The following is a 26,946-nucleotide window of genomic DNA, read 5'->3' as shown; positions in this document are numbered from 1 at the left end:
TCACTATTAAGAATAGCAGCTAATAATTCACAAACCAAAGCTACCATTCTTGAAGTTCTCTCTGGGCTTGTACTACCATGGGCTCTCTATTCTTATTCTCCCAGCAGCCTGGAGAGATGGGCAAGGCACATTTTATAATTCAGGAATGGCATGATCTCTGTTGAGAAAATGAGTAAAGTGAAGACCAACATTTACATCAATAGCATGGTGAACTGGGGGTTTAAAATCAGGTCTGCTCATTCCCAGACTGCCTCTCTACCACAGGACTCAATGCATTTGATATTATAAGCACGGTAATACCACAAGGGAAATGCATGATTTTGCATAAAGATATACCTGGGTTACAGTAAGAACATATACACACATACACACACACACACACACACACACACACACACACACACACACACAAAACACACGTATGCCCAGATCCCCTCTGGAACACAGAATAAAAGTAACTGAATTTTTAAATTTTAAAAAAGAAAAAGGAGAGTCGGGTGCAGTGGCTCACGCCTATAATCCCAGCACTTTGGGAGGCTGAGGCGGGAGGATCACGAGGTCAGGAGTTCGAGACCAGCCTGACCAACATGGTGAAACCCGGTCTCTACTAAAAATACAAAAATTAGCTGGGCGTGGTGGTGTGCACCTGTAATCCCAGCTACTTGGGAGGCTGAGACACGAGAATCACCTGATTCCAGGAGGTGGAGACTGCAGTGAGCTGAGATTGTGTCACTGCACTTCAGCGACCGAGTGAGACTCTGTCTCAAATAAATAAATCAGGACATTTTAAAGAGTGGACTTTGTCAGGCAAACTTGGATTACTAGAAGCTTCTTCACCTCTGTGATACATTCTAGTATTCCACTGTTTAAGAAGCAGATTCTGGTCAATATATTTTATAAAGAGACGATACTCTTTACAAAGTTTAGCGCTATTGGCGGCACACAAAAACTGTGAAAAGTATTAATTCTAATCAAACTCAAGAAAGAATAAGAGTAATAAGTTTTTCGGGCACTTTTTTTTAAAATTGAAAAAGTTTGCTGGGATATCTGTTTATCTTAGTTTGAGACTATTAAAATTGCATCTGAGCATAAAGCATAAGTTAGAAAGATTTTTTTTTCTTAGCATACATTTTAATGAGTCAGAGAATGATTTCATAAAACCATGAAAATTTCACACGATTCTGGAATTCTTGTTTCTTCTCATGAGAAACAAAGTGTTGTGAAATGGAGGCCAGAAGCAATTTTGTCTTTCTTTTTAAAAAGCAGACTCTTTTTTTCTCTGTGTTCTGGTAAGGTATAAGGCGATGATGGCCACTCCTATGATGGCCATTTACTGACTTGGCACAACACATGTTGCACATCATATCTTGTGCTACTTCTCCGTGCTACGATTTTGACTCATCAACTAGAATACTGAAATTGGTGGAAGCAAATGAAATTACTCTTGGGAAAAAAGTCACACACTTAGAAGATCATTTTCATAATTAGCTTTGAAATGTTGACTTTTCAGTAGTACAATAAGTGAATCCTAATATTCAGTATAATCATCTAAATTTTGGACTATATCTAATAATATGGTTTAGCCTAGCTGTGTCATATCTGTCGCATACTAATAAAAAATTGCAGTTTTCTAACTGAATGCTCATTTGACAATGGAAAAATATGAAAAAATGGTTAATTCCATGATCTTAAAATATTAGTGTTTTAAACTTAAATAAAATGCACTTAAACTAAAATGTAAATTGTGTCAATTCCCAGGATTACCAAATACACAGTAATAAACCAAAAATTAAGATATTTGGCTTCATTGTATTCAACTGATGTCAAATTACATTTACTCTGATTTTTATTTTAGTATAAAATTTACGTATGTCTAATTACATAATCCTTGCAGGTTTAAATTTGTAAAGCCAAATTAAACTGGACACAGGCACTGCTGTAGGCATTTGTGTATACTAACTCATTTAATTCTCATAACAACACAAGAAGATAGATAATATATATCAAATGCCAAGTTGACCGAGACAGTATGAAGTTGAGCTGGTAAGAAGCCTGGCTCTGGAGTCCCAGCACCAATCATGTTGCTATTTTGCCTCACAGGCATTTGGACAGAGACCGGATCTCACTTACTATTTTTTTTTTCATACTGTCTTTCAACTGTTTGCTCATTCCTTCACTCAATGTATTGAGCATTAAAAAAAAGTGCCAAGCTCTGGAGGACTAATGATGAATAACAGAAATTTCTGCCTTTCAGTAGTACCCAAGTTTGGTCAGGAGATTCAACTTTTGATGAAATAATTACAATACACTGAGAAAACTGCCAAAAATAGGTAAAAATTTCTTTAGTAAAAGGCGAAAGATTTATATGATCTGAAGAGAAACAAGAGTGAAAATAGGTAAAAATTTCTATAGAAGCAAATACTAAGGGGGAATCATTTAAACACTGAATTTCAATATCCTCATCTATAAAACTGACATTAAGTAACAAGTATTTATCTCTACATATCTCTAGTATATGTAATTCTACAACATGATTAAATATGCTAAGTTGTTATTACATTTTCTTACACAACAATATATGCCCTATTTTATTCTATGTAAACCAAAGTCTTCAGGGCAGTTTTTTTTTTTTTCATATGGTAAAAATTATAAAATTAGAGTGAAATAATTGGGAATATAAAACGACAATGTAAGATAAAGCAAATTGTTTTATTCTTTTTAAAACTGAAGAGACCCCAAATATAGAATTAAGCATTAAAAATCTTTTGTAATTCTTTCATTAATCTGTATGATCCACACACTCAAGTATGTAATTTTTTTTTTTTAAGAGGCAGGTTTTGCTTACCCACGCTGGAGGGCCATGGCACCACCACGCCTCACTGCAGCCTCCATCTCATAGCATCAAGTGATCCTTCTGCCTCAGCCTCCCAAGTAGCAGGGACCACAGGTGGGAGCCACTATGCTCAGATATTATTATTATTTTTTGAGATGGGGTCTTGCTATGTTGCCCAGGCTTGTCTCAAACTCCTGGGCTCAAGTGATCCTTCCACCTCAGTCTCCTAAGGTACGTAGTATTTTAATAGCAAACCACTTCTCTGCAATGCAGCTATTTTAAAAAATGAATTCAATCATTAAATATCATTAAAGCTTCATACAGCACAGACTGGTAAGAGACCATGAATAAAAGTTATTGTTCAGACCTCAATTGGATGCCCGATTCTTGATTATGCTTTTTTTTTTTTTTGAGATGGAGTTTCACTCTGTCACCCAGGCTGGAGTGCAGTGGCGCGATCTTCACTCACTGCAAGCTCCGCCTCCCGGGTTCAAGCCATTCTCCTGCCTCAGCCTCCCGTGTAGCTGGGACTACAGGCGCCCGCCACCACGACCGGCTAATTTTTTGTATTTTTAGTAGAGACGGGATTTCACCGTGTTAGCCAGGATGGTCTCGATCTCCTGACCTTGTGATCCACCCGTCTTGGCCTCCCAAAGTGCCGGGATTACAGGCATGAGCCACGGCGCCCGGCCTTGATTATACTTTCAACAACAATTTTGTCTACTGTCTACTTCTTTCTCCTTCAATGAATCTCTATCAGGTAGCAACCAAATCACCTCTTTCACTTAAACTGGGGGATTAGGTCCTAATTTTCTTTAAAAGCACTAACCAAAAAGAATATAAAATTTATGCTCATATTGATTTTCTCTCATCTTTTCTAATACTTCACCAATCCACGTAGCACAGGCCAGGTGCTCTTAACTTTGGGAAGGCTACAGTGGGTGGGCTGCAGAGATTTTGTGAACCTCTGAATTTGCATGCCATATTTTAAGGTTACATGCTGATATGCACTATGTTTTAAAATGTCTATCACATTTTCAAAATGGACTATAAGCCAAAAAAAAAATAGGATTTGTTCTCTTCTTCAATAATTAATATGCCTAAGATATGACAAGGGCTTGATAATTAGTATAGCATTTATGTTTTATACTTGAATTTACTCAGTGGTATCTACCTCACACTATTCACTCAGGCCCTCCAGTATCAAAAAAATTAAATGAATAAAAAATAGAACACAAAAAAGAAGACAAATCACCTAGTGGCTTGGTCAATTCCTACGCATTATTTCTTCTGCCTGACTACTCTAAAAGGCAACCTTTTCAGCCTCTGTTGCATTAAGTTGGTGGCATATTATTCTAGCCAACAGACACTAAGCGTAAATGGTGGTTTGATTTCCCAGAAGAGATTATTGGAAACCAATGTTCTTTTCCCATCTCTCCCTGTCACAGCCTCAGCCACTTTGGAAGCCACACGTCAGAGGAAGACAGAGTAAGCTTGGACTCCTGAGTAGTTGAACGAAAGAGGACACCATTGACTTTACAAGAGAAAGAAAGACACCTTTGCAAGGGTAAGCTTCTGAGGTTAAGGTGTGTTTCTGCTCACTGATGACAGCATACCCTGACTTTTGTACTCTCATATAAAAGATAAAAAAGTATATCCGACACACATAGTTTAAATCTGTCTGGATTTAATTTTAAGAGAGTTTACTGCAAGCGTTGTTTCTATGTTTGTAAAAGATTCATCATAAAATAGACTTAAACAAGTTCATTTCATAACTTACTACATAATCCAAGAAGTTTACATCCATGTACCTCTCTAACAAATAAAGATAAAACTCAGCCTAATGTCCAAATTAAAACAGCTATTCTTGCATGCAGTCATTCAACCAACACTAAGTGAGCATTGACACAATGGTGTTAGCCACTATACATGCAGGGCAAATGGTGTGTCTCTGCTGCATCCCAGAGGACTCAGGTCAGTAAATGGCTGCAGCAGAAACTGATGTGGGTTACTAACAGGATAGTTCCCACAGCTTAGGAAATGGAGGGGATCAAGGGAGACTCCCCAGAGGAGCTGTCTCTGGTATTGAGTCTAAAAGGATGAGTCGTAAGTTAAAAAACAAACAAACAAACAAACAAAACCAGGGTGGAAAAATTTTTGTGAAAAGACAAATTGTGTGAAGACAGGAATGTGAGACAGGGCGATGTGTTTTAAAAACTCCAGGGAGGTTGGACAGGAGACTGTACATCTAAAGAATGGTTCAAGGCAGCCCTAGAGAAGTGAGCCAGGACAAAATTGTGTTTTATTTTACAATTCTAGTGTAGTTAAATGATGTTCTCATGCTTTCCTGGGACTCTAGAAGAAAACAAGATGTCCGTGTAACTGTACAATAATCATCATCAACCAGTGTTTTAAGTGATTAGTGAAAGCAATAAGTTTTTAAAACATGAACAAATGAATACATGAAAGTTGTCATTGGCCATATTTTGCTCATCCTAAATTTACTGTCTTATCCTTCTATTTTCCCTTCTGAAGAGAAATAAAACAAAGTATTTTCAGGAGGAATAAAATCAAGTAGATAACATCACAAATTTTATAGCTTTACATAATTTAGGAATTAAAACAGCTACAATTTTTCACTTCAAATATAATGTTGAGTCTAAAGCCATAAAAATGGTAGACAGATCATAAGGTTTCTATGTCTATCTAACACTACTTTGAAAAACAGATTATCGATCACTTGTGAAAAAAAAATAAAGTGGATTAGTAGAGACCAAGCATATGCTTAGAGCAATCTGGACATTTACTAAGTACTTTTGAATCTCCAAAATATAATCTGAAAAATCATAATAGTAGCGAACACTTAATAAGGTTTTATCATGTGCTAGACCCTGTTTGCATGCTTTTTGTGTTTCACTTCATTTAAATATCTTAAAATTCATTTCAGCAAAGAATTTTAAGTAACCCAGTGTTACAGATGACACAGCTATAGCTTACAGTAACTTGTATCTGATTGCATAGCTAGTGATTCCTGAGGCCAGAATTCAACACACTAGCAGTCTGACTTCAAGCCCACTACCTTAAAACCCCTCCTATAAGTGTTTACATATAAAAAGGTGTTTAAAAAATTGTTATACCATGTATTTACAAGTGAAATACGTCAGGATTTGACAAATATACTCCAACTGTGAAATTACACCTTTAATAAAACTTGAAAACTTACCACTTATGGAATAGCAATCACAAAACAAACACTAACATAAAACATGTTTTCTAAATGAGAGGCATAGACAACATTTAGTTAACTTTTGCTCACAGTTATTTTGCTAAGAACCAGACAATACAATCCAACTATTCTAATCAAGGGATTTGTCTGTGCCTACAGTATGGATCAGACAAAAGATAATGACATAATCAAATCTCATTTGTTTGATATAAATAGTGGTATAAACCAAAGCATTTAACAAGTATTTGCCTTGCAAATTTTTGTCTTTTCATATTTTTTTTCAGTTAAATGTTTCTACTTACTACAATGAATTATGGTTACAACTTTTATCTAGTTTTGGATATATTCACACCTGAACTCTATGTTTTGTTATGCAGTAACTTTATTAACCAAAAACAGGAAACAAACAAACAAACAAAAGTCTGATACATAATAATCTGCCTCATTCATTAGGAACTGAGGATTTGTTTTGGAAACAGCTTTTGAGGTTCACCTAGGTAGCTAATTAGTCATCAGCCTTGTACTATAACCGATAGGCAGGGCTATGAAACTTCTTCCCCTGAGAGCACTGACTTTGGGGGTTACTGAAATACAGTAGAACACATGCATGGATAAAACATGTCCTCTGCCCTCATGAAATTCAATCGAGGTGGGTCTATAAGGCAAAGTTAAAATAAAATATTTTTAAAAAGAGTAAAGAAAGGAGTGTGGACCCAAGGATGGAACCACCCAAATGACAAGGATGACCAAAGTGAAGGTAGTATTAGGGAATGGAATCAGGCTAAGCACCTTCATTTCTGTCTCTCAGGGAGTTTTTGGTTCATCTTCCATTCAAGGCCAACCTCTCTAACTCACGTTTTTAAAATCCCTTCTCAACTTCTCTGATATTTCCCTATTTTAGAGACCTGTCATTCATTCTTTCACTCTCCACTGACTGTTGCCCCTTCCCTTACTGAAAAAGACACGCTTCCACTATTCTGCAGTGGAATAACCCTCACTGCTCTACAACAATCTCTTCTGTGCTGAATTCTTCAGCCGACTCCCACTTCTCTTCTTATTATTATTATTGAATTTCTTTATAGACTTGTCTACTTGTGTTGAGGCCTCATGCATTATCTCCCAATTTACTAGTGACGCATCTTCTTGGAATCTGGTTTACAATCTGAATTCTACCTCCCCTCTCCCAATTCTACTCATCTGCTTCAAAGATTACCAGTGTCCTTTTAACTGCCAGAGTGATCTTTTTCTCATTTCTCATCTTCTCTGTAGAATAGCTAGTTACTTCCTGAATGTTTTTCTCTTTTGCCTTGGCAAAGCACCATCCTCATTTACCTGTTACGTATTAACCTATCCATTCTCTGACACTTTCTTTTGATTTTCCTCCTTTCTGACTGCTGGTTATAGAGAGATGTGCCAAGGTTTGTATTTAGATTCCTTCTTCTTACTGTACATTCTCTCTGGGTATTTTCTTCCTATCACAGCACTATCAGTTCTGAGTAAGTGGGTTTCAGATGTTTTTCCATAAATTCAACCCTCCCAAACCAATTACATGTTCTCCCTAAAAAGAAAGAGAAAACATCAATTTTAACACCTATATTTCTTATCTTAGCAAAGGGCAATGCTCCAGGCCTAGTCATTCAAACTATAAATCTCAAGATTATTTTCTGCTAACCTTCCTACCTGCATGATGAGAAATAAATGATAAAACAGCAGCACTAAACTACACACACACACACACACACACACACACACGCACGCACATTTACTGTGCCCACTTTTTAACACTTTTTTGAAAGCAACACCTCAATTTTCCTGAAATATCTTTGAGTGGGCTATGCAATTTTATTGTTTAAGATGGACTGCTATGAAAAAAAGGAACTAAATACTTTCTTGTTATTAGGATGACTAATAGATTAGTTAGAAATAATATCCAGTACTTCCAGTTGAGTGATTTCCTCTAGTAGCAAGAGTAAAAATTTTTTATAGTGCAACTCAGAAAAATCACACACTAGCATTTCAATAATCTGTTCAAATCTGTTCAAAGTCAGTTTCCATCTATTTTTCATTTTTTAATATGCCATGGATATAATGTTACATTCAGCTGATCATTTAAAGATAAGAAATAAGTTTCCAGTTGTTCTATTCACTAAATAACGCCACTGATGTTTACAAATTTTTCAATATTGTTTATGTACTTTCTCAAACTATGAAACAAGACATTGTAGGTAACATACGTCAAAATCTAGCCCCATAAATCAGCACTAAGATAAATAAAGGCAATGCCTACAAGTAATTACACAGTAATCCCTAAAGAACTGTTATTCAAGTATTTCAAACATGTGCAATGTGCCTGTACATACATACTCTATTTAGCACAAGGGATACATTCTTAGGGAACGGGCCCCAGGAGAGGTCTTGATAGCCAGAACTTATGCTAACCTGATCTTGCTTCCCTGTCAGCCAAAGTTCTTCCCTTGTCTTCAAATTCCACCTCGGTTTATTTTTGTAACCATGCATTCTGTTCCCAGGAGATAGTAAGACTTATTATGCTTTCTGTAATGTCCTAAGACTTCCAACAAGCCCTAATCTCATATTTCACCTGCTTCCCCAACCTTTCTCTCAAGCACTTAAAAACCTTCTATGATCACGTCAAGTCAGTGCCTTTTTCTACACCACTGACACTCAATACACTTTGGATATTGCTGTACTTGCTGCTGCCAGCTAAATGTTAAAAGTACAAAGTGCTCTGTCTTCCTTTAATAATCATTACTATCAAAATCAAATGAAAATGGGGCTAGAAAACACACTAAATTCTTCTAAACCGCTATAATTTTCTTAATCCACTTCTGTTTATTTTATTTAGGATGTGATTACATGGGCCAACGTTTATTTTTAGGATAGTACTAATTGCCCTTTTGCTTATGATTTGTGTTTTCTCATCTCCTGATTCCCAAAAGCTCTATAAATGCAGGGTAATTCAACCTACACAATAATAAATTACAGTCAAAAGATTATGATTGTACTATAACAACTGCCTATTACCACAAGAGAAAATGAGGAATTTCACCAGGTTCTTTCAGTGAACTCTTTGTAGTACTTTAAAATAAGTATTGTTTTCTAAAAATAATAAACAGGAAGAATAACGTGTTACCTACTGAGTTTATCCATTTACTTGCTCACTTACTCATTGATTTCCACTTGCACATACTCATTTATTCAGTAAATTCACATTGGTTTATCTACCTGTTTGAGCAACTAAAACTTTTTTGTTGATAGAGCAACTTCTATATTTTCTAGTATCTGTTAAAAATACATTTTTCTCCATAAGGGACAGATGCTTCTTTGTTTTTTGTTGCCTATCTTTCCTCCCATTGCATTCCTTTTCTCTTTTGGAAGGTATCTCTTTCAAGCAACAGAAATCATTCTCAAAACTGTAGACTAAATAGTAGCTATCACCTTAATTTTTAAAATCTGACTCATCTTGGAGGAAAAGTCTGTATTCTTTTCGCCCACCTCGTTGTTATTCTAAATAGATTAAAATGTACACTACCAATTATCCTTATAAAAACAATAATTACACTTTCAATTTTAATGTTCATGAGAGCAACATACAGTTGTGGGATTCATGAGGAGAATTCATAAAAACACTGACTTTCACAGTGTGTGTGTGTGTATATATATATATAGTTTTTTTTTTTTGGGAGACGGAGTCTGGCTCTGTCGCCCAGGCTGGAGTGCAGTGGCGTGATCTCGGCTCACTGCAAGCTCCGCCTCCCGGGTTCACGCCATTCTCCTGCCTCAGCCTCCCAAGTAGCTGGGACTACAGGCGCCCGCCACCACGCCTGGCTAATTTTTTGTATTTTTAGTAGAGGCGGGGTCTCATCGTGTTAGCCAAGATGGTCTCAATCTCCTGACCTCATGATCCACCTGCCTTGGCCTCACAAAGCACTGGGATTACAGGCGTGAGCCACCGTGCCCGGCACAGTATATTTTTAAACATTCATTTATATTATTTTTCAGATAAATGAATTATCTCACGGAGATGAATATCAGTTTACAAAAAGTACTGTGCTGTGCATTATCTTTACTAGATTTGTTCCACCAAGGAGTCAAGATGGCGGTGGGTATGATTCCGAGAAAACATGTCACACACAAAGTAACAATGTGATCAAATGGGGACCTGTCATAGGAAGCCAAATAACTGACTCCAAGTCCAGTGCTTTGTCCACTGTCTTCTTACATGATTTTCGGTCTTCTTTGCTCCTGACTTCCAATAAAAATGCCAAACACATTGAAAGCCTTCATTGTAAACTGACCTGACTCTACAAGGGTTGACATATTTGAACAATAGGCAGAAAATGGCCTATCTGAAGACTTAAAAAACATAAAACCTAAAATTTAAAATACATTTGATATGAAAACTATAACCTAAGTGACTAAAAGTATAATTTTAACTCAATTTGAGGTTCTATAAAAATATTTTTTAAAAATAAAGTGTCAATTAATGCTTTGAAAATAATCCATTTTTTCATGTACTTTTCAACTCATGGAAAATATTTTAAAATAATTTTAGTTCTATAATGAACATAAATCAAACTTTCCTCTGAGTTGAAATTTCCTTTTTAAAGGGAACTCTTCTCATGTAGCAATCTTAATACAGTATAGTTGGCTGTTTTTTGTTATATGAGTTTTTACTAAGTGTTTGTTTACAAATATGTCAGCATAGCTCCAAAATTAAATTACACTAAAAAGCATGAGTTCAATCTCTCAATCCTAAACTTTGAAAATACAATATAGATAATTTATTTACTTTTGTTTTTAAAAAATTTTTGTAGAGACAGGGTCTTACTATGTTGCCCAAGCTTGTCTCCACCTTCTGGACTCAAGTGATCCTCCCACTGCAGCCTCCCAAAGTGCTGAGATTAGAAGCGTGAGTCACCATGCCTGCCTTTTTTTTTTTTTAATTAAAGTGATTTGAAACAATTTGGTAATGGAGACTGGGACAACGTCATTGTACCCACTGAGGTAACTGAGACATGAGAGCTTTCCAACCCAAAGTCAGAAATCACTGAAACAGCTTATGAAACCCTCACTATTTCAGTGTTTTACATTGAGTATGCTGTATTTTTCTCGTGGGCAACAGATAACCTTCATTTTTTATGTAAATGATAATGGTGGCTTCATATGGCCCAGGCAAACTTCAAAACAAAACTGCAGGACCACATTTTTCTAACCTGAAAATAGTCATATAAGGTACAAATAAGTAAAATTGGAATTAGATTATTCTAGGAAAAATATGTGGTTATCTCCTATCTAGTCAGAAATCAGATTTATTCTGTAAGATAATAACTTAATTCCCATAAAATAAACTCCTCTCAGAATAATGGGACAACATGGAAAAAATCAAGAAGAAAGAAAACTGCTTTTTTAAAAATAATGTACCTCATTTATGTGAAAGGTATGAATATTTGAGAATATAAATAAATGATGATTTAAACAGATGTTGGTAGAAATTTTTGACACTGTGACATTGAGATGCAGAATCTACTTTGAGTGGACAGGGTTGAGGATCTTTTCTGAGTTTTCCAAAGCGGCACTATACTACCACAAACACTGCCCAAGGACATAACTTCACTTGTTTTTTTGTCTTAAGCTTAGCTGTCTCGCCTCATTCATCTTCAAGCTTTTGTACAGTTTGGACCCCATCCTGCCACATGAATCTGACCTCTGGCATTTGACATCTTGACTAGGAAAAACTTCCACTGACTTATAGTTGTACCGTTTCCTAAGACTGTCAATTCCCATCAGTCCTACCTCATAAAATAGGAAGCTAAATAACCACTTCTGCTGGATACAAAACATAACACAAGAAGAATAGCAACAAACAAACAAAAATCCAGCCTATTCAACACTGTTCTAAGTGGTTTATTAACTTATTTGATCCTCAAAGCAATCCTATTATTCTATTATTAAAACTCATTAAATAAAGATTAGAAATCTGAAGCTTAGAAAGGTCAAGTAACCTACCCAAGGTAACACAACGAGTAAATGGCAGAACTAGGGTTTGAGCCCATGTTATCTGGCTCTAGGGCCAATGCTTTTAACCATAAAGCTAACCCAGTACTGTACCTTTGCAGTTCTACTTGGAAATGATGTGAAAATTAGTAGTTTCTGCAAATTATGTCTAATGTATTATCAATGTTTTACACATACACACACAGAGCAGTTTACACAGCTATCTCTCTAAATAAAAACAGTATTTTAAAAATATGTATTTGGTTTGTTCCATGTGTAATTTTTTAAATTGCAAGATGCTTTAAAAAATGCATATATCAAAATCCTATTTCCACATAGGAAATCAAAAATGGTGATGATTACCAAACACCACTCACTTTATTTATAACATTTTCCCTTTTGGTGTTGACACTTTTATTTCTGATGACAAAAAGTCTCCTCAGGGAGAAAGCCCACTGATTTTATTTGAGCCATTCCATCTTATGCTTTTAAAGGGGTAAAATAAAGCAGATTAAACTGCCAAGGACACATCCGGGATAAGGGCAGGGAAAAGAAAAGCGGTACTCAAGGTATCTAAGTTATTTCATGTGTAAACGGTTTTACAGTGAGTTTAACTTTTGGTAGTTAATACATACTGCTTCAATAGTATCCCAAACGTACTACCTAATTAAAACTCCCATAGTGAATTGCCAAAATAAATTAAAAACAGGCATTAGGAAATTAGGGAAAAAAAGAAAGTACTCCCAAGGTAAGTGAAGTAAAACAATGTTTTCATGCCCAAATGGTATGCTATACCTAGATAAAATTCAGGCATACATAGCCTCGAAAGCGAAGAAGTAAGAGAATTAATAGAGAATTAATGCCATGTAATTTGTACTCTAGTATGACTCTTTTACAGTAAAAGCAAAAGCATGGGTGTCTGTATGCCTTTGTGTGCCTTTCCATCTGTGTGTACATCTGTGTATACGGAGAGCGGGAAGAGAAGAACAGCAAAAGCAGCCACTCTACAGGCACATCTGAAAATAAAAATAGCACAAATGGACTCTATATTCTACAAAATAAGGTACACGTGTAAGCGATAATTTCTCTCTACATTTAATATTTTACTCTCACAACAATGTATGTTTTTTAAAGCAAAAATGTTTAAATGGGTAATAGTAACTTAGTGCTTGATTTAAGAGACTGTTCTTGAGAAACCAGAAAGTTCCACACTGACAGGAGCACGGTGTAATACATGGCCTTTTTCAAATTAAGAAGACACAAATGTTCACGGAAACACTTGGTTTGAGTTTTATTCTCAGTTTAAATTTTCTAAACAACTTTCCTTCAGGTGCCAGCGCACAATATCCAGGGTTTTAACACAAGGTACTAACGTGTCTGGCTTTTAACATACCACATGAAATCACTGCAATACCTGTTAGGACTACCTAAAATCACCTTTGTGGCAACCACTCAACTCTGCTACATCTCCCATTAGTATGCATGGCATCCTGATTTATTTATCAGAGAAGGCACTGTTAGGGCTGAGAGGTAGTGTTATGGTCTGAAAAAAGTATGAGTTTGTGCTTTGTGGTTTCTTTTGTTGTCTTAATAGACCAAGCATAGTTACTTCTTTACTATGTTTTATGTTTTTTAACTTAGATTCTGACTGAAAGATGTTTTCACCATATTTCTGGGAAAAATATATCAAACAAGTAGTAACACATTATAGTTAAAAAACAAACCTCAAAGTTATACCAATCACCCCCCAAAAAATGTCATGTTTTACACTTCCACTGTTACTTCCCACATCATCCATGTAAGTTCTTAACGTTCATACAAATTATAATTTTATAATATAAACATAAAACCCTATTTTAATAATTTATTTATAAGGGAATATATCAATGACACATTTATAAATACATTTTTCCTCAAGTCTCTGGTACCAAATTGAGTTTCTAGTACCAGAAATATTATTTTTCACTGTATGAAAAAGTTAATATAAATGGATTCCAATGGCTTTCAATTCTTTAAATATGTCACCTGCTTACAACATTTTTTAAGCAATTAGGAATACTTTATTCCTACATTTATTGAATAGGCTACACTGACAGTTTCAGTTTACCGAGTTCCTAAACCTGTCATTACAAAGGTTATGCACCCTCAGCTCCATGGCACCCCCGCTCCCCCAACCCCAGGACATCCTATGCTTTCTGCACTGCAGACTCATTTTCTAATCCCTTTGATGGCATGGAATCCTTAAACAAGATTTTCTGTACCATTTCTGGATCTTATGCTCTTACTTAATTGTCAAACATGCATTGGGTGCCCACTATTTCCCAGACACTGTTCTAGAGTTGCAAATAAATATTATGATACACATCCTCATCCTCAAGAAGTTCAGAACTAGTAAAGGAGGCCAGACACTTGAGTTCCAAGAATTCAAGAAGTCCCTGCTGTGACTAGCATTCAAGGTTAAACCCTGGCATTCAACTCAGTCCAGGCAACTCTCTCTCTTTTCAGGACTGGAGTCCCAACTGTTGGTTTGGGTTCTGCTTCAAAAGAGAAAGAACATAAGATTGATAATCCCATCATCTGCTTAACAGGGATTATTTTCACCATCTGGTGTTCCAATGCTAGTCACTGACATCAAGCCAAGAGTGAGAAAATTTGCCCACATCTCTGAAGGTACAACCACTCCATATTTGGGTCAGTCCTGATCTCTGATGCCTCCTTCCCCTTTCTCCACTGACCTTTCACAGAGGTTAAATGGATTTGACAGGGAAAGCATATAGACTGTTCAAAAATGGAAGATCATCTACTAAGATTCTATCCATCTCTAAGACTTTATTTACATGTTTATGATTTCATTAAGTATGCATCCCAATTTTGTGAATATATTTTTAAAGAAACATTAATATCTCTATCAATTGCTAAAAGCTAACAGTTATTGCAGCTCTTTAATTGTATTAATATTTATTATCCATGATAATACAACTGATACTGTTTTTAGTTTAATATGTGTAGTTAACGAATCTTAGAGGGGTTAACTTGCCTACTGTCACACACTGGAAGCCTCAATTTGAAAGTTTGCCCTAAACCACTAAACTATGCTACATATCCCTTCAGCATACATGACATCCTTATTTACTCATCATAAAAGGTATGGTTAGAGTTGACAGGTAGTGTTACAAACCAGAAAGAGCATGAGTTTTGCTTTATAGGTCCTATTTGTGGAAAGTGTGTGTGTGTGTGTGTGTGTGTGTGTGTGTGTGTGTCTGCGTGCGCGCGCACGTGTGTTTTAGTTTTGTTTAGTTTTCCAGTAAGACAAAGTTGGGCCTGAATTCTGACTCAATCTTTTTCTAGTTGTGTGACCCTGGGAACATTACATAATAACGTAAACAATTTATTGGCTATTTTGTATATGCTAGCCATTGTGCTAAGTGCTTGGCATACTCTGTCTCATAAAATTAAATCTTCATAAAAACCCTGAGAAGGAGATAATATTATTCATATTTTAGACAGGGTGGGATTATCGCTGAGAGAGGATAGGTCAATTAGCCAGCCAGTGAATGGCAACCCAAAATTGAGTTGGGAGGAGGTGCAGACAGAATCCCCTTGCTGGTACCAGCTATGAAAAGGGTTAGGACTGATTTGGGAACTGGCACTCACTGTCAGATTTACAACTAACAAGGACGTCTAAGGATGGATGGACTCTGGAGCCACACTTCCTGAGTTTGAATCCTGTGTCCAGCTGTGAGGCCTTGGGTTGATTATTCAGTTTCTCTTGGTATCAGTTTCCTCATTTGTAAAGGTGAAATAATGCTAACTACCTCAAGGTGTTTTTGTGAAGAACAAATAAAATAATCATTGTAATGGCACTGAAGGTAATAGGTAATCCATACATTACTAAATTAACTAAAGAGATCATTTTATTTTTGAATAATTCTGATTCAGTGATCTTTTCTTTCCACCTAAAAATAATAAACAGGAATATTTTGTTTTTGAAGTGAAAAACTCCCTTAAAGTATCAAAAACGTCACTATCTGAGCTCATCCCTATATTTGTCATCTCTTTAAGGTGCTCGGTATATACCTTATTTTTAAATTTATTTTCTACATGGATATGTAGAAAATATGTATGTATGGATATGCCTAATGAGGCTGAGAAATTTATTACAACAAAAGAAATAATTATATCATAAAAGGCTTATATTTGACATACTCAATCTCAATTATAATATTCTCCTCATTGCCTACTGGTATGGACAGCTCCCATGCTCTCCAAGAACAGAATAGAATAGAAGGGAGAGAGAAAAAACGGGAATTGAGCAGTACTAGTCTTATGAAGAGAGTGATGGCAGAAATTCCCATAGAAAATACGATTGGGACTGAGACCTTATTTTGAGAATTAACACTCACTTCTAAGACTTTCAGTGATTAAGTACTTCATACTCTTTGTGAAATAGTGTTCTAAATTCCCACTCCAAAAGTACTTAAACTATTTTTTTAAAATTGAACTTTCAAGAAAGAGAATTCTTAATTTACATTCTTACATTCATTTCATTTCTTGTCCCAAGGGAATTTAAGAGTTCTAGAAATAGAAAAGAAAAAATGCACTCTATAGACAAACTTGCAAATAATGCTAACTACTAGCTTGAGACTGTGCCACACATTTGTAAAAAAATTATAAACTCACTATGTTAATAAAAGCATAAAAATTTTACTTTTCTGTTTTTACATATGAAAGAATTACCCATTTTAATGCACTTCAAAACATTTCATTTAGTTATACTTTGAATTCTAGAGGGAATAAACTTGAATGTTTTCATGTGTGAATAAAATGCTTTGTTAAACATCTTTTCATTTTAAAAAACAAGCATCCTACAGTTTGTGTCCCCTCATCAATTCATCCAGACCTTCAGGAAAGTGGTATAGGTGCAGGCCTGCTGCAGTCTCCGGTCTGGAGAGAATTAGAAGAGAACAATTCAGAAGGACCCCTGCCCACAGGTGCCTTTTTACTGGCTTGGCTTTGTCTATGCAGCACGCTGCTTTAGGTGTGATCAGTGGCTATACAAAAGTAGGTTCTGTCCAGTCCCCTTCTGCTGTATTCTTCTTCTGTGAGTTAGCAGGCCTGGATGCTTCTCAGCTGTCACAGAATCCAAAGGAACATTTGAGTTTTCCCGTTTACATCTGGGATCTTGCTAGGCATTATGCGAATAAGATCCTATCACTCTAGAACATTTATGCTTGTGGGTTTAGTTGCAGGTGACTGCTGATAATTTCCAAACGTGGAAGTATGTATAGTGAACAGATCCTGTCAGTTGTAACTATGTCTCAGCTTGGACTCATAAAGAATTAAAAAGCTCCCGACCGCCACTATTTTTAATATATTCTGAGAAATAAGTGTAAAATTTCACATAGTCTGATATTTTACTTACATTAAAAAAAAAAAAGGGAACTGAACTTGGCAGGAAAAAAACTCAGTCATCATCATTACAATCTTATAGAGGTGGCAAGTATACACCACAAGAGATTCCCATTGTTCAGTTTTTGCATGTTGATATTATCTCCTCTTTTTATTTTTGAGACAGGGTCTCACTCTATTGCCCAGGCTGGGGTGTAGTGGTGCCTGCAGCCTGGACCTCCTAGGCTCAAGCAATACTTCTGCCTGAGTCTTCTGAGTAACTAGGACTACAGGTGCCTGCCACCATGCCCAGTTTTTTGTTGTTGTTGTTGTTGTTATTGTTGTTGGTTTCTTTATTTTTGAAGAGACAGTGTCTTGCTCTATTACCCAAGCTGGTCTTAAACTCCTGACCTCAAGCAATCCTTCCATCTAGACGTCCCAAACTGCTGAGACTACAGGGATGAGCAACCATGCCCAGCCGTATCTCCTCTTTCTGTATCTGTAGGTAAAATCTCAAGGTATAAAATAATAAATGTCAACACCGGGGAATTTGAAACCTCATGCCCTACTCAGAAGAAAAACACGAAAGAAAAAGCTCTTTGAGATTTAGGGTATCTGTTCCTGCTCATCTTACAGCACAGAGCTACTCTGAAATTAGGTTAAATGAAATATCAATAAAAATAAAGTTTACTATAAATAAAAAGCATCCTCAGTAAACACTATCAAAGATTGATATTTTTCATTTTGTTCAGCTATTAGTAAACATTTTCCTTCATTTTTAAAAATTAAGTTGCATTTTTGGTCATTGAAATTAAAGGGTTTCAATGTGGTAGTAAGCTAATAGTCTTAATTTCAACAAGGGGACATCATTTAAGAAATTAAGTTAATATTGAAAAGAAAACAAAGGGGTGAAAAAAAAAAAAGACCTGAACTGACAGTAAGGCCAACAATGATCTCATATTAGAAGAAGTGCCTTAATATCACTTCACAGATTACTGCCTGAAAATAGAGGCAAGGGAAAAAAAAAAGGAAGGGGGCACTAAATAACAGCTGCCACAAAACTCATAACACTGAAGAGGTGTTTTGTGTTGTTCACTTAAGATGCTGCTGATCTCTCTCCCCTACCTGTCATACACATACACCCCACCACCTTTCCACAAGTATCCTTCATCCAGGTTATTTATATCCATATGTAGAGAATTTTTTTTCCCAAAAAGTTTTCTTAATTTTAATTGTTTTCCCTTTAAAATCTAAAAATAAAGCCTTACCAGAAATCACTGTATTTAGAATACTAAGCAGTAACTTTTGACAAAGGACAATAACGCATCCCTAGCACTACCAACTAAAATCTGAACTGCTCTTCTAATTCCTTTTGAATTAATTATGGATTTAGGAATTTCAGCTTGAAGAACTTGAAGATATATTCATTTAATGTTTTTGGTTTTAAATATTAACACAGAGGTAAATAAAACATCAGTATTTGAAAAAATAATTTCTATTTTATCTTTAACCATTTTAATTATCAACAAGATTTCTCTTACTAGATATACAATGAAGATTGTGAAAGAGAAAAAGTGCTTCACAGTGTCCAAAAAAAAAAAAAAAAAGGAATATTTAAAAATCTGTTCCATGCCGGATTTAATATAAACAAAACTAACGTGAATCTCACACAAAATTCCTATAAGAGTTTTCAATGAGTAGTTCCCTAATCTAAGACTCATATTTTGGTTCTATCAAACACAGAGTTCCCCAAGGACATTCTTTAACTACTAGCTTACATTAAATCCATAGCTACAGGGTTTTGTTTTGTTTTTAGCTTCTAGAACGGCTTCCTAGAGAAATCAGAATCTTACCTTTACATATCTTCTGGAGAGGTTTCTTGGTGCTTTGAAAACTCCTGAGGTCTATGTCAAACGGCCATTCTCTTCCTCCCAGAGTCTTAGGGGCTTGGAGAAATCCCAACACCTGCTGCTACCACTGAGTGTCCAGGCTAGGAAAGTTTCAGGGTTTTGACAGCAGGATCACTGAGCCACAGCCAAAGCTTGGGAAGCCTTAACAACTGAAAGCAAGTGTAGAGGGCAACATGGTACCCAGCACGGTGCTCAGCTGTAGCAGCAGGGGGAGGAATGTTCCCCGCTCTCACAAAGGTTTAGAGGCAGCCATCACAGAACCCAAGGTTCTGTCAATGGACAGGGCTGACGAAGTGGAGACATGACCACGCAGCACAAGACCCTGGGAGAAGAGGAACAAATGGCACAGAGCTCAGGTAGTGCTTGAAAAGAATCACCAAGATTCCCGCCAGAACACAAGAAGCAATGGAGAAATGCAACAAAATACATGGAGATAGGCCATTCTAGCATCCCATACATAAGCCAAAACACGGAGGAGGTGGGTATGGAGATTTAGTTCTAAAAAGAAAAGTAAGGAATACATATTATAGCATGCCTGTGGCATTTATGGTTAAAAATCTAATAAGTGACATAAAATTCTTATATCTTGTCTTCACAATATTTAATCTACAAATACAAAAAAAAAAATCAGGGTGCTGATCCACAAGGCAGCAGAAATTAAAAGGCAACATTATTGGGAATTAGGGGAGAAAATGGAAAGACAGAGAGAAGGTTAAACAACTGATTATTTAAATTGATAAATAATTAAACTTGTTTTTAGTAAGTACAATACACATTTTCTCAAACTCATCACTTTCTATTATGATCAGATGAGGCAGACTGAAGAAATTCAATGAGATAAGAGAAGAATACAAAGAAGAGGCAAGTAGATAAGCAGTGCAGAGATGAAAAGAGCAAAAGATGGAAAAAGAAAAAGGATAAAGAGGAAGGACAGAAAATATAACTAATTTAGTTGGTGTTTCTTTTCTTTTTTTTTTTGGATGGAATCTCACTCTGTCGCCCAGGCTGGAGTGCAGTGGTGCAATCTCGGCGCACTGCAACCTCCACCTCCCATGTTTGAGCAATTCTTCTGGCTCAGCCTCCCAAGTAGCTGGGACTACAGGCATGCACCACTACACCTATCTAATTTTTGTATTTTTAGTACAGACAGGCTTTCACCATGCTGGCCAGGCTGGTCTCGAACTCTTCACCTCAAGTGACCTGCCCGCCTTGGCCTCCCAAAGTGCTGGCATTACAGGCGTGAGCCACCATGCTTGGCCGACTAATTTAGTTTTGATGCATTGTCAGATAGACTACTCACTGTCTAAGATTCTCCTGAATCTCTGCTTCATAATGTTATGCTTTTCAAGGAGATGCTAATAGCTTGTTAACCACCATTCACAGCTCTTCAACTACTCACAAGCCTTGGAGAACTCTTTAGGAGCCCAAAAAACACCTACAAAAGAGTGTTACTAAGACAATTTTGCTTTGATAAGCTGGATAAAATCAAGTCAGAGGTTCAGTATAAACTCTGACAGGACTTTAACAATTCTTAATATGTATGAAATGAAAATGAAAACGGTCAAGATCATTTAGGAACTCTCATTTTTTCTAGACTCAAAGTAAATTAACCATGGACTTTATACTTGTAATTAGTTAATAAGAAAAGTTACTGCCTAAAAGCAGTTATGTGTGTGTAATAATCTTGACTTCAGGTATCTAATTTCTTCTATTCCAAGGTATTTAGTTCTAAGGTAACTAAAATAGTAATAGTAGTCTATTTAACTTTGAGAAAAATGGTTCAAACTATCCTGTGTTGGGAAAAATTGATTTCTCCCCTCACCTGCAAAATATATATTCTAAGTGACACACGAAATAAAAGCTACTCTTGCTTGTGCAAGGTTTACTTATGTCTGATAAGTCACTAAGAGTTAGACATTGTTATAAAATGAAGTAACTCCCACCTTACGACATGTTAAGTACCGCCTAAGCAGTTAGTATTTTAAATTTGAGGGAGCTGGGATTTTATAAGAGAATGAGGAATCTAAATTTTCCTTTAAAAATACTTTTTCATCTTATAGACAGTGCCTAAGTTTAGATTTTGGCTTAAACTAAACTTAATTTTTAAAAAATACAATCATGTCAATGTGATAGATGTGAATTCAGAAAGATAGTGTAAGCCTCTATGGCAGAATCCAAATGGAGGCTGACCGTTTTTTAAAGGTAATAATTTGACTTTAAATAAAAAATTTAAAATCAATTGCAGTTTGTATGCTGCACCTATGTTCTTAATCCCATTCGTGAAAACCAGTTTTTAACAATCTAAACAACAAAAATGAAACAAATCCCCCAAAAAGTAGAAGACAAATAAACATTGTCCATCAGAAACTGTAGCAGGATTATTCATTTATGAAGCTCTTTAGATTACATTTTTAATAAAAACTATGCTGTTATTAAAGCATCTTACATAAGATCAGATCATCTAAACAAATATTTTCATAACTGTTGTTAAGCATCACAAGGGGAGAAATTTTTGACGAATGTGCTCACAATTTTATTTCCAGTAGCCAGTTTGCCTAGCAACATAAGCAACATAGTAGGTGCTTGATAAATACTTACTGGCTGGTAGTGCCACATGTGGAAAAGCTCTCTTCATGAAAAAAGAAGAGTTGGGGAGAGGGGATTGGTCAAACAAATCTGTTAAAAGTTGCAGTTAAATAAGTCTGTTCCCCTATTACTTGTCAGAACTTTACTATGCCACTGTAAGTTCCCAAACATAGCTTTTACAGTTTTTAATGGGATACCTATTAACCACAGAATAATAATTCTAAGAAAATTTGACCTACATCTCTGATTAACTTAAAATTCTTATTTCTTCCAATTTCTTCATGAAAGACAAAAGTAAACTATTGACACGTTTGTGTCTGATATAAATCATAAAAGGAAAGAATTTAAAATTCTATAATCTACTGTTGTGAAAAAAAAGGTTCTCATTTAGAACTGAAAGGAGGAATAACTGCTTTCATATACTACAAAGTTATTTTTAAAAAATCACTTTGGGGCAAGTAAAAATCAAGAGTAGAGATCAGTGACTAAGAAGTTACATGGGAAACTATGCTCCATCTACTGAAGTATTGAACAAACTTCAGGATTAGTATTTCAAGTAGTGAAGCACAGAATAAATGAGAACTTGACGGAACATATACAGGATCACAGATCAGATTGCTAATGTGAAAACCACAGTTCCGCTCTAAAACAGTTTCTAATGTACAGAATACCAGAGGCCATTTCCCCTGGATAAGTCATCTCAGGCCTTGAGTGAGCAGGACTACCCAAATGGTATCTTAGTAAACTGCCTCCCCAATTGCCTTATTCACTCACCAGCATCCATTAGCCAACTCCATGCTTTATCTTCCATAGATAAGATACAGCTTCTTCTTGCCATGGTGCCATGAAAAGGATCCAGAAGGTTCCCCTTAAACAACATTTCCTGATTGACTGCTGCAGCACCAAGAGTAATGGATATGCCAGGTCAGCCACTTTTCCTTCCCAGCAATATTAGCAGCAGCAGCAGCAGCAGAAGCTGGAGCAGACCATTTAGACCCACCTCCTTGCAGGATGCTAGCCAAAGCATTCTTATTTACTCTACACCTACAGAGAGTTTGCCTGTATGTTTGCACCTTTTTCAGAGTGTCAAAACAGGTGTTTTCCTGTGATCATACTGATAATCTGCTCCCCAAACAAGGTGATGAATACACTGTTACTATGAAATTCCAAGTTTCTAATTCTATGGAAAAATATGCTTTTAAAAGTTTACTTCATTATAAGGAAGCCTTGATGAACCCTTTTTAAATTTTCATTCATCCTCCTCACTCCCAATAAGCAAATAATTGCCCTGAAATTTCCTGTTAATGAAAGAAAGAATGTTACCATATAAAATAAATGTCATATGCAATTTTGGTCATTTCTTTCATAATATTCTATCTGCCATCTTGGCACAGAAACAATTTTAGTGAAAATCCTAATGCTGTCATAATCTACAATACTCCAAACTGATGGGAAAATATAGGTCTCAGACACTTATTTTACAGAAGCAGCAATGACTTCCTTGCTTCATGTTTCATTTCCATTTTGATGTTTTTGATTATTTGCTTTTCTTTCTAGTGGCGTTCAACTTAACCAGTGGCTACACTGTGGCTGAACAACAGAGGTAAGCAAGTTCCAACATTAACAATGCATTTACCTAACTGATTTATCCACAGCTAAAATCCTGTAGATATGAAAAGCCATCTACAGGTTTTTTCTGTATATCTCAAAATAGGGTAAGTAAAAAAACAGCTTATTCTTTTCTTAATCATTTACCTATTAGAGAAAAATTATAAACACCAAAGCATGTGTTCTCTACACAGCAGAGAGTAACACTCCTCATTAGCAAAACTAAAAACCCTATATAGGCAGATTCTAAGTATAATGTTTCTAATATGTAAGTACTGCATCACAGTGTTCACTTCATTATGACAGAATGAATAAAACAATAGCTAACACATACTGTAAACCCATTAAGTGCCAAGCACTGTTCTCTGGGCTTTATATGTGTTACCGCATTTAATTTTCACAAACCCTCCAAGGATTAGATATTAGTACTGCTCCCATTTTGGAAACAAGGAAACTGAGGCTTAGTAAGGTTACATAACTTCTTCAAGGTCACAGTGATTTGAATCAAGAGTATACTGTTCTAGAGCTGGAGCTCTAAATTATTTCATTAAAACTCCACCACTGATTTTTATTTTCGTTTATTTGTATATTGCACATTTGTTAACAAGACAGACATTTTAAAATGCTTACATAAAATTAAGATTTAATAACAGCAAATAACATCAATGGTAAGGTAACATTGTGTGCCCTGAAATTCCACAAATTATTTACATGTATTAACTTATTTAAGAGTCACAATAACCTAACAAGGTAGATACACTCCGATGTAATAGGGTATATATGATAAATCTGAGGCATATAATGTTAAGTTGCCAAAAGTTATATAACTACGGGGTAGCCAAGATGAAATGTGGACCCAGAGAATGCAGTTCCTAAAATTGTGGTTTCATGCCCACTCTCTACTGCTGCTTGAAAACTGATGAAGTGTTACAACTCTTCAAAAAAGAGAGTAGGAAATGTTGTGGCTGGCCAGAACCCTGGTGGCAGAAGCATCTGATATCCCTGTCTTTTTTCAAAAACCTAATTGTGTACAAATATGTACACATACTTATCTTTTATGTGTCCATTTCTCTTAATGATATTTACTAGCTTAAGAAATTAACAAACATTTTATGTGATTCTCAGATTTTCAAGTCAAGGAAAATTCAGTTTTCATATTTTTCAAGTGTATCTTATCTTTGGAGGCATTAAGAGGGCAGTAACATTATTACCATCACAGTATCTGTCATTCTGTTTTGGGGGATTACCACTGCTGCCAATAATATTTATATTTCATTCCCATCCTTGGCAAATTAATTTAGCTACATGTAGGGTCCAGACAATGAGTTTAGAGAGAGCTTCAGAAAGACAACGATCATCTGCAAGGTGTGGGCTGAAACCAACACTGGAGGAAGGTACTGCCGTGATTATTCAGCAGCTGAAATGACTTCCTTCAATTAGCTCTTGAGGACCCAAAGTGGGCCATCTGGGTAATTTCAGACAGCTCAAATCGAGCACTTAGGTCCCCAAACATTAAGACTGAGAAGCCAGAAGAATACTGAAACCAAGCTATTTCTTTAGTTTGGCAGCAAGTCTAACTCTCTGGGATAATTTTGGCTATCTTCAGCTTTTAAAAAAATCTAACCTAATATAAACTAGCGCACGCGCACACACACACACACACACACACACACACAACCATGAAAACTTCAGAGAGAAAATACTCTTATGGTGAAGGCACCTCCCCTCTGTCAGAATTTAGCCATAAGCTGTAAGAAATGTAGCCATTTGGTGGCATTTACTAAAAAGAACTTATTTAGGTACCCATGTGGCATAGCTTGAGGTGATGTGTCATTTACAGTTTATTTACCTTCGATTATTTTTATAATCACAAGTTACCATAGAAGGAAGATGACAACTCTGTACCTAATTTCTAGACAACTACCTTTTGTGCAGAATTTCTTGGGTATCATGTTATATACTGCACTTACATAAGCTTGATTTACTCTTTTGCTAACAACAGCTTTAAATTTGTTTCAGTCTCCAACACTGAATTTAAGCAAAAATTATTCAAAAATTCTAGAAAGCACATTTTGTCATCTTATGAGTGAGGAAAATAAAGTAACTCCATAGGCTTTTACATAAGATAGATCATAACAAATGATTTTTCTGACCTTGGTATTATCACGTGATAGACTAGGAGGAATCATAACTCTTTTATCCAGTCATCTAAATAAATATAGATAGATATAGACATATAGATTCTGACTGCTTAACTTAACCACTATATCTATAGTTTTTATTTCTTGCTGATGTCAATGGCAATGCAATCAACTGCATATAAGTTTCTGATCATTTTAACAAACTTCATTTTTAAAGAGCTATCAAGGCCGGGAGTGGTGGCTCATGCCTATAATCCCAGCACTTTGGGAGGCCGAGGCGGGTGGATCACTTGAGGTCAAGAGTTTGACACCAGCCTGGCCAATATAATGAAACCTGTCTCTACTAAAAATACAAAAATTAGCTGGGTGTGGTAGTGGGGAGCCTGTAATCCTAGCTACTTGGGAGGCTGAGACTGAAGAATCGCTTGAACTCAGGAGGCAGAGGTTGCTGAGATCATGCCACTGCACTCTAGTCTGGGCAATAGAACAAAAACTGTCTCAATCAATCAATTACTCAGTAACATTTGAAGTAATATAAGTAAATGGATAAGGTAACAGCTTCTTATTCATCAACTTTTACTGGGTCTATTTCCTTTTATTTAATTCCTTGAACATGGCTTTACCTAGAAATAAATGAATTAATAAGCATAAACTCTAGGCCATACTTAGGTCAAAATAAGTGAAGTTACAGTGAGCTCCTCAGGTTCTTCTAGAAAGTAAACAACTCATCAATCTTTAATACTAAGTCATCTGAATATGAACTAGTATCCTAAAAGTGAAAAGCTCTAATGGTACATTACAAATTCCTGAGTCATTTTGTCCTCACAACTTTACGCTTTAAATAAAACTGGCTGAAGAAAATCTACAACTGACTCAGTATGACTTAGTGTTTCCAAACCAGGAAAAGGAAGGACTTTCAGTGTTTGAGATAAGGTTTTTTTCTCTAGTTTGGAAAATAAACATTTCCTATTCAGTTATGCCCAGGGGTAGGGTGGGTGTGTGGGTGGGTGTGGGTGTGTGTGTGTGTGTGTGTGTGTGTGTGTAGGCGAAGCAGTGTCTGTGTGAGTATGAAAAGAGCAGAAGAGCAGGAACGAGGGAGCGAGGGAGTAAAACAGGGAAGGAGAGAGGGAGACGGGAGGGAAGAGAGAGAAAAGGAGAAAAAGATTATTTTTTATTAGTATTTGGTGTTCATGTAAAATGGTTATTTTCTGCAAGAGTCAGAAGTTGCCCCAGCAACTT

General features: G+C 36.0%; 1 protein-coding gene across 50 annotated transcripts in view; it reads right to left on the bottom strand.

Moving 5' to 3' along the window:
- Nucleotides 1–26,946, bottom strand: part of MBNL1 (muscleblind like splicing regulator 1) — a 222,522-nt gene that overhangs the window by 109,903 nt on the left and 85,673 nt on the right. For 5 of the 50 annotated variants that reach the window (XM_074031284.1, XM_005546141.4, XM_045385111.2 and 2 more), the window contains exon 2: nucleotides 22,733–22,852. The exons of 42 other annotated variants lie outside the window; for them this stretch is intronic. In XM_074031284.1, the coding sequence (XP_073887385.1) occupies nucleotides 22,733–22,738 (6 nt within the window). In that variant the 5' untranslated portion in view covers nucleotides 22,739–22,852. Of the gene's footprint in view, nucleotides 1–19,315; nucleotides 19,871–22,732; nucleotides 22,853–26,946 lie in introns of all 50 variants that reach the window. 3 more of the 50 variants (XM_074031289.1, XM_005546146.4, XM_065539415.1) reach the window with 1 other exon arrangement.

Source organism: Macaca fascicularis, chromosome 2 (genome assembly GCF_037993035.2).
Source record: "Macaca fascicularis isolate 582-1 chromosome 2, T2T-MFA8v1.1".
In the NCBI taxonomy this organism is placed as follows: Eukaryota; Metazoa; Chordata; class Mammalia; order Primates; family Cercopithecidae; genus Macaca; species Macaca fascicularis.
This window is presented reverse-complemented; position numbering and strand designations above follow the sequence as displayed.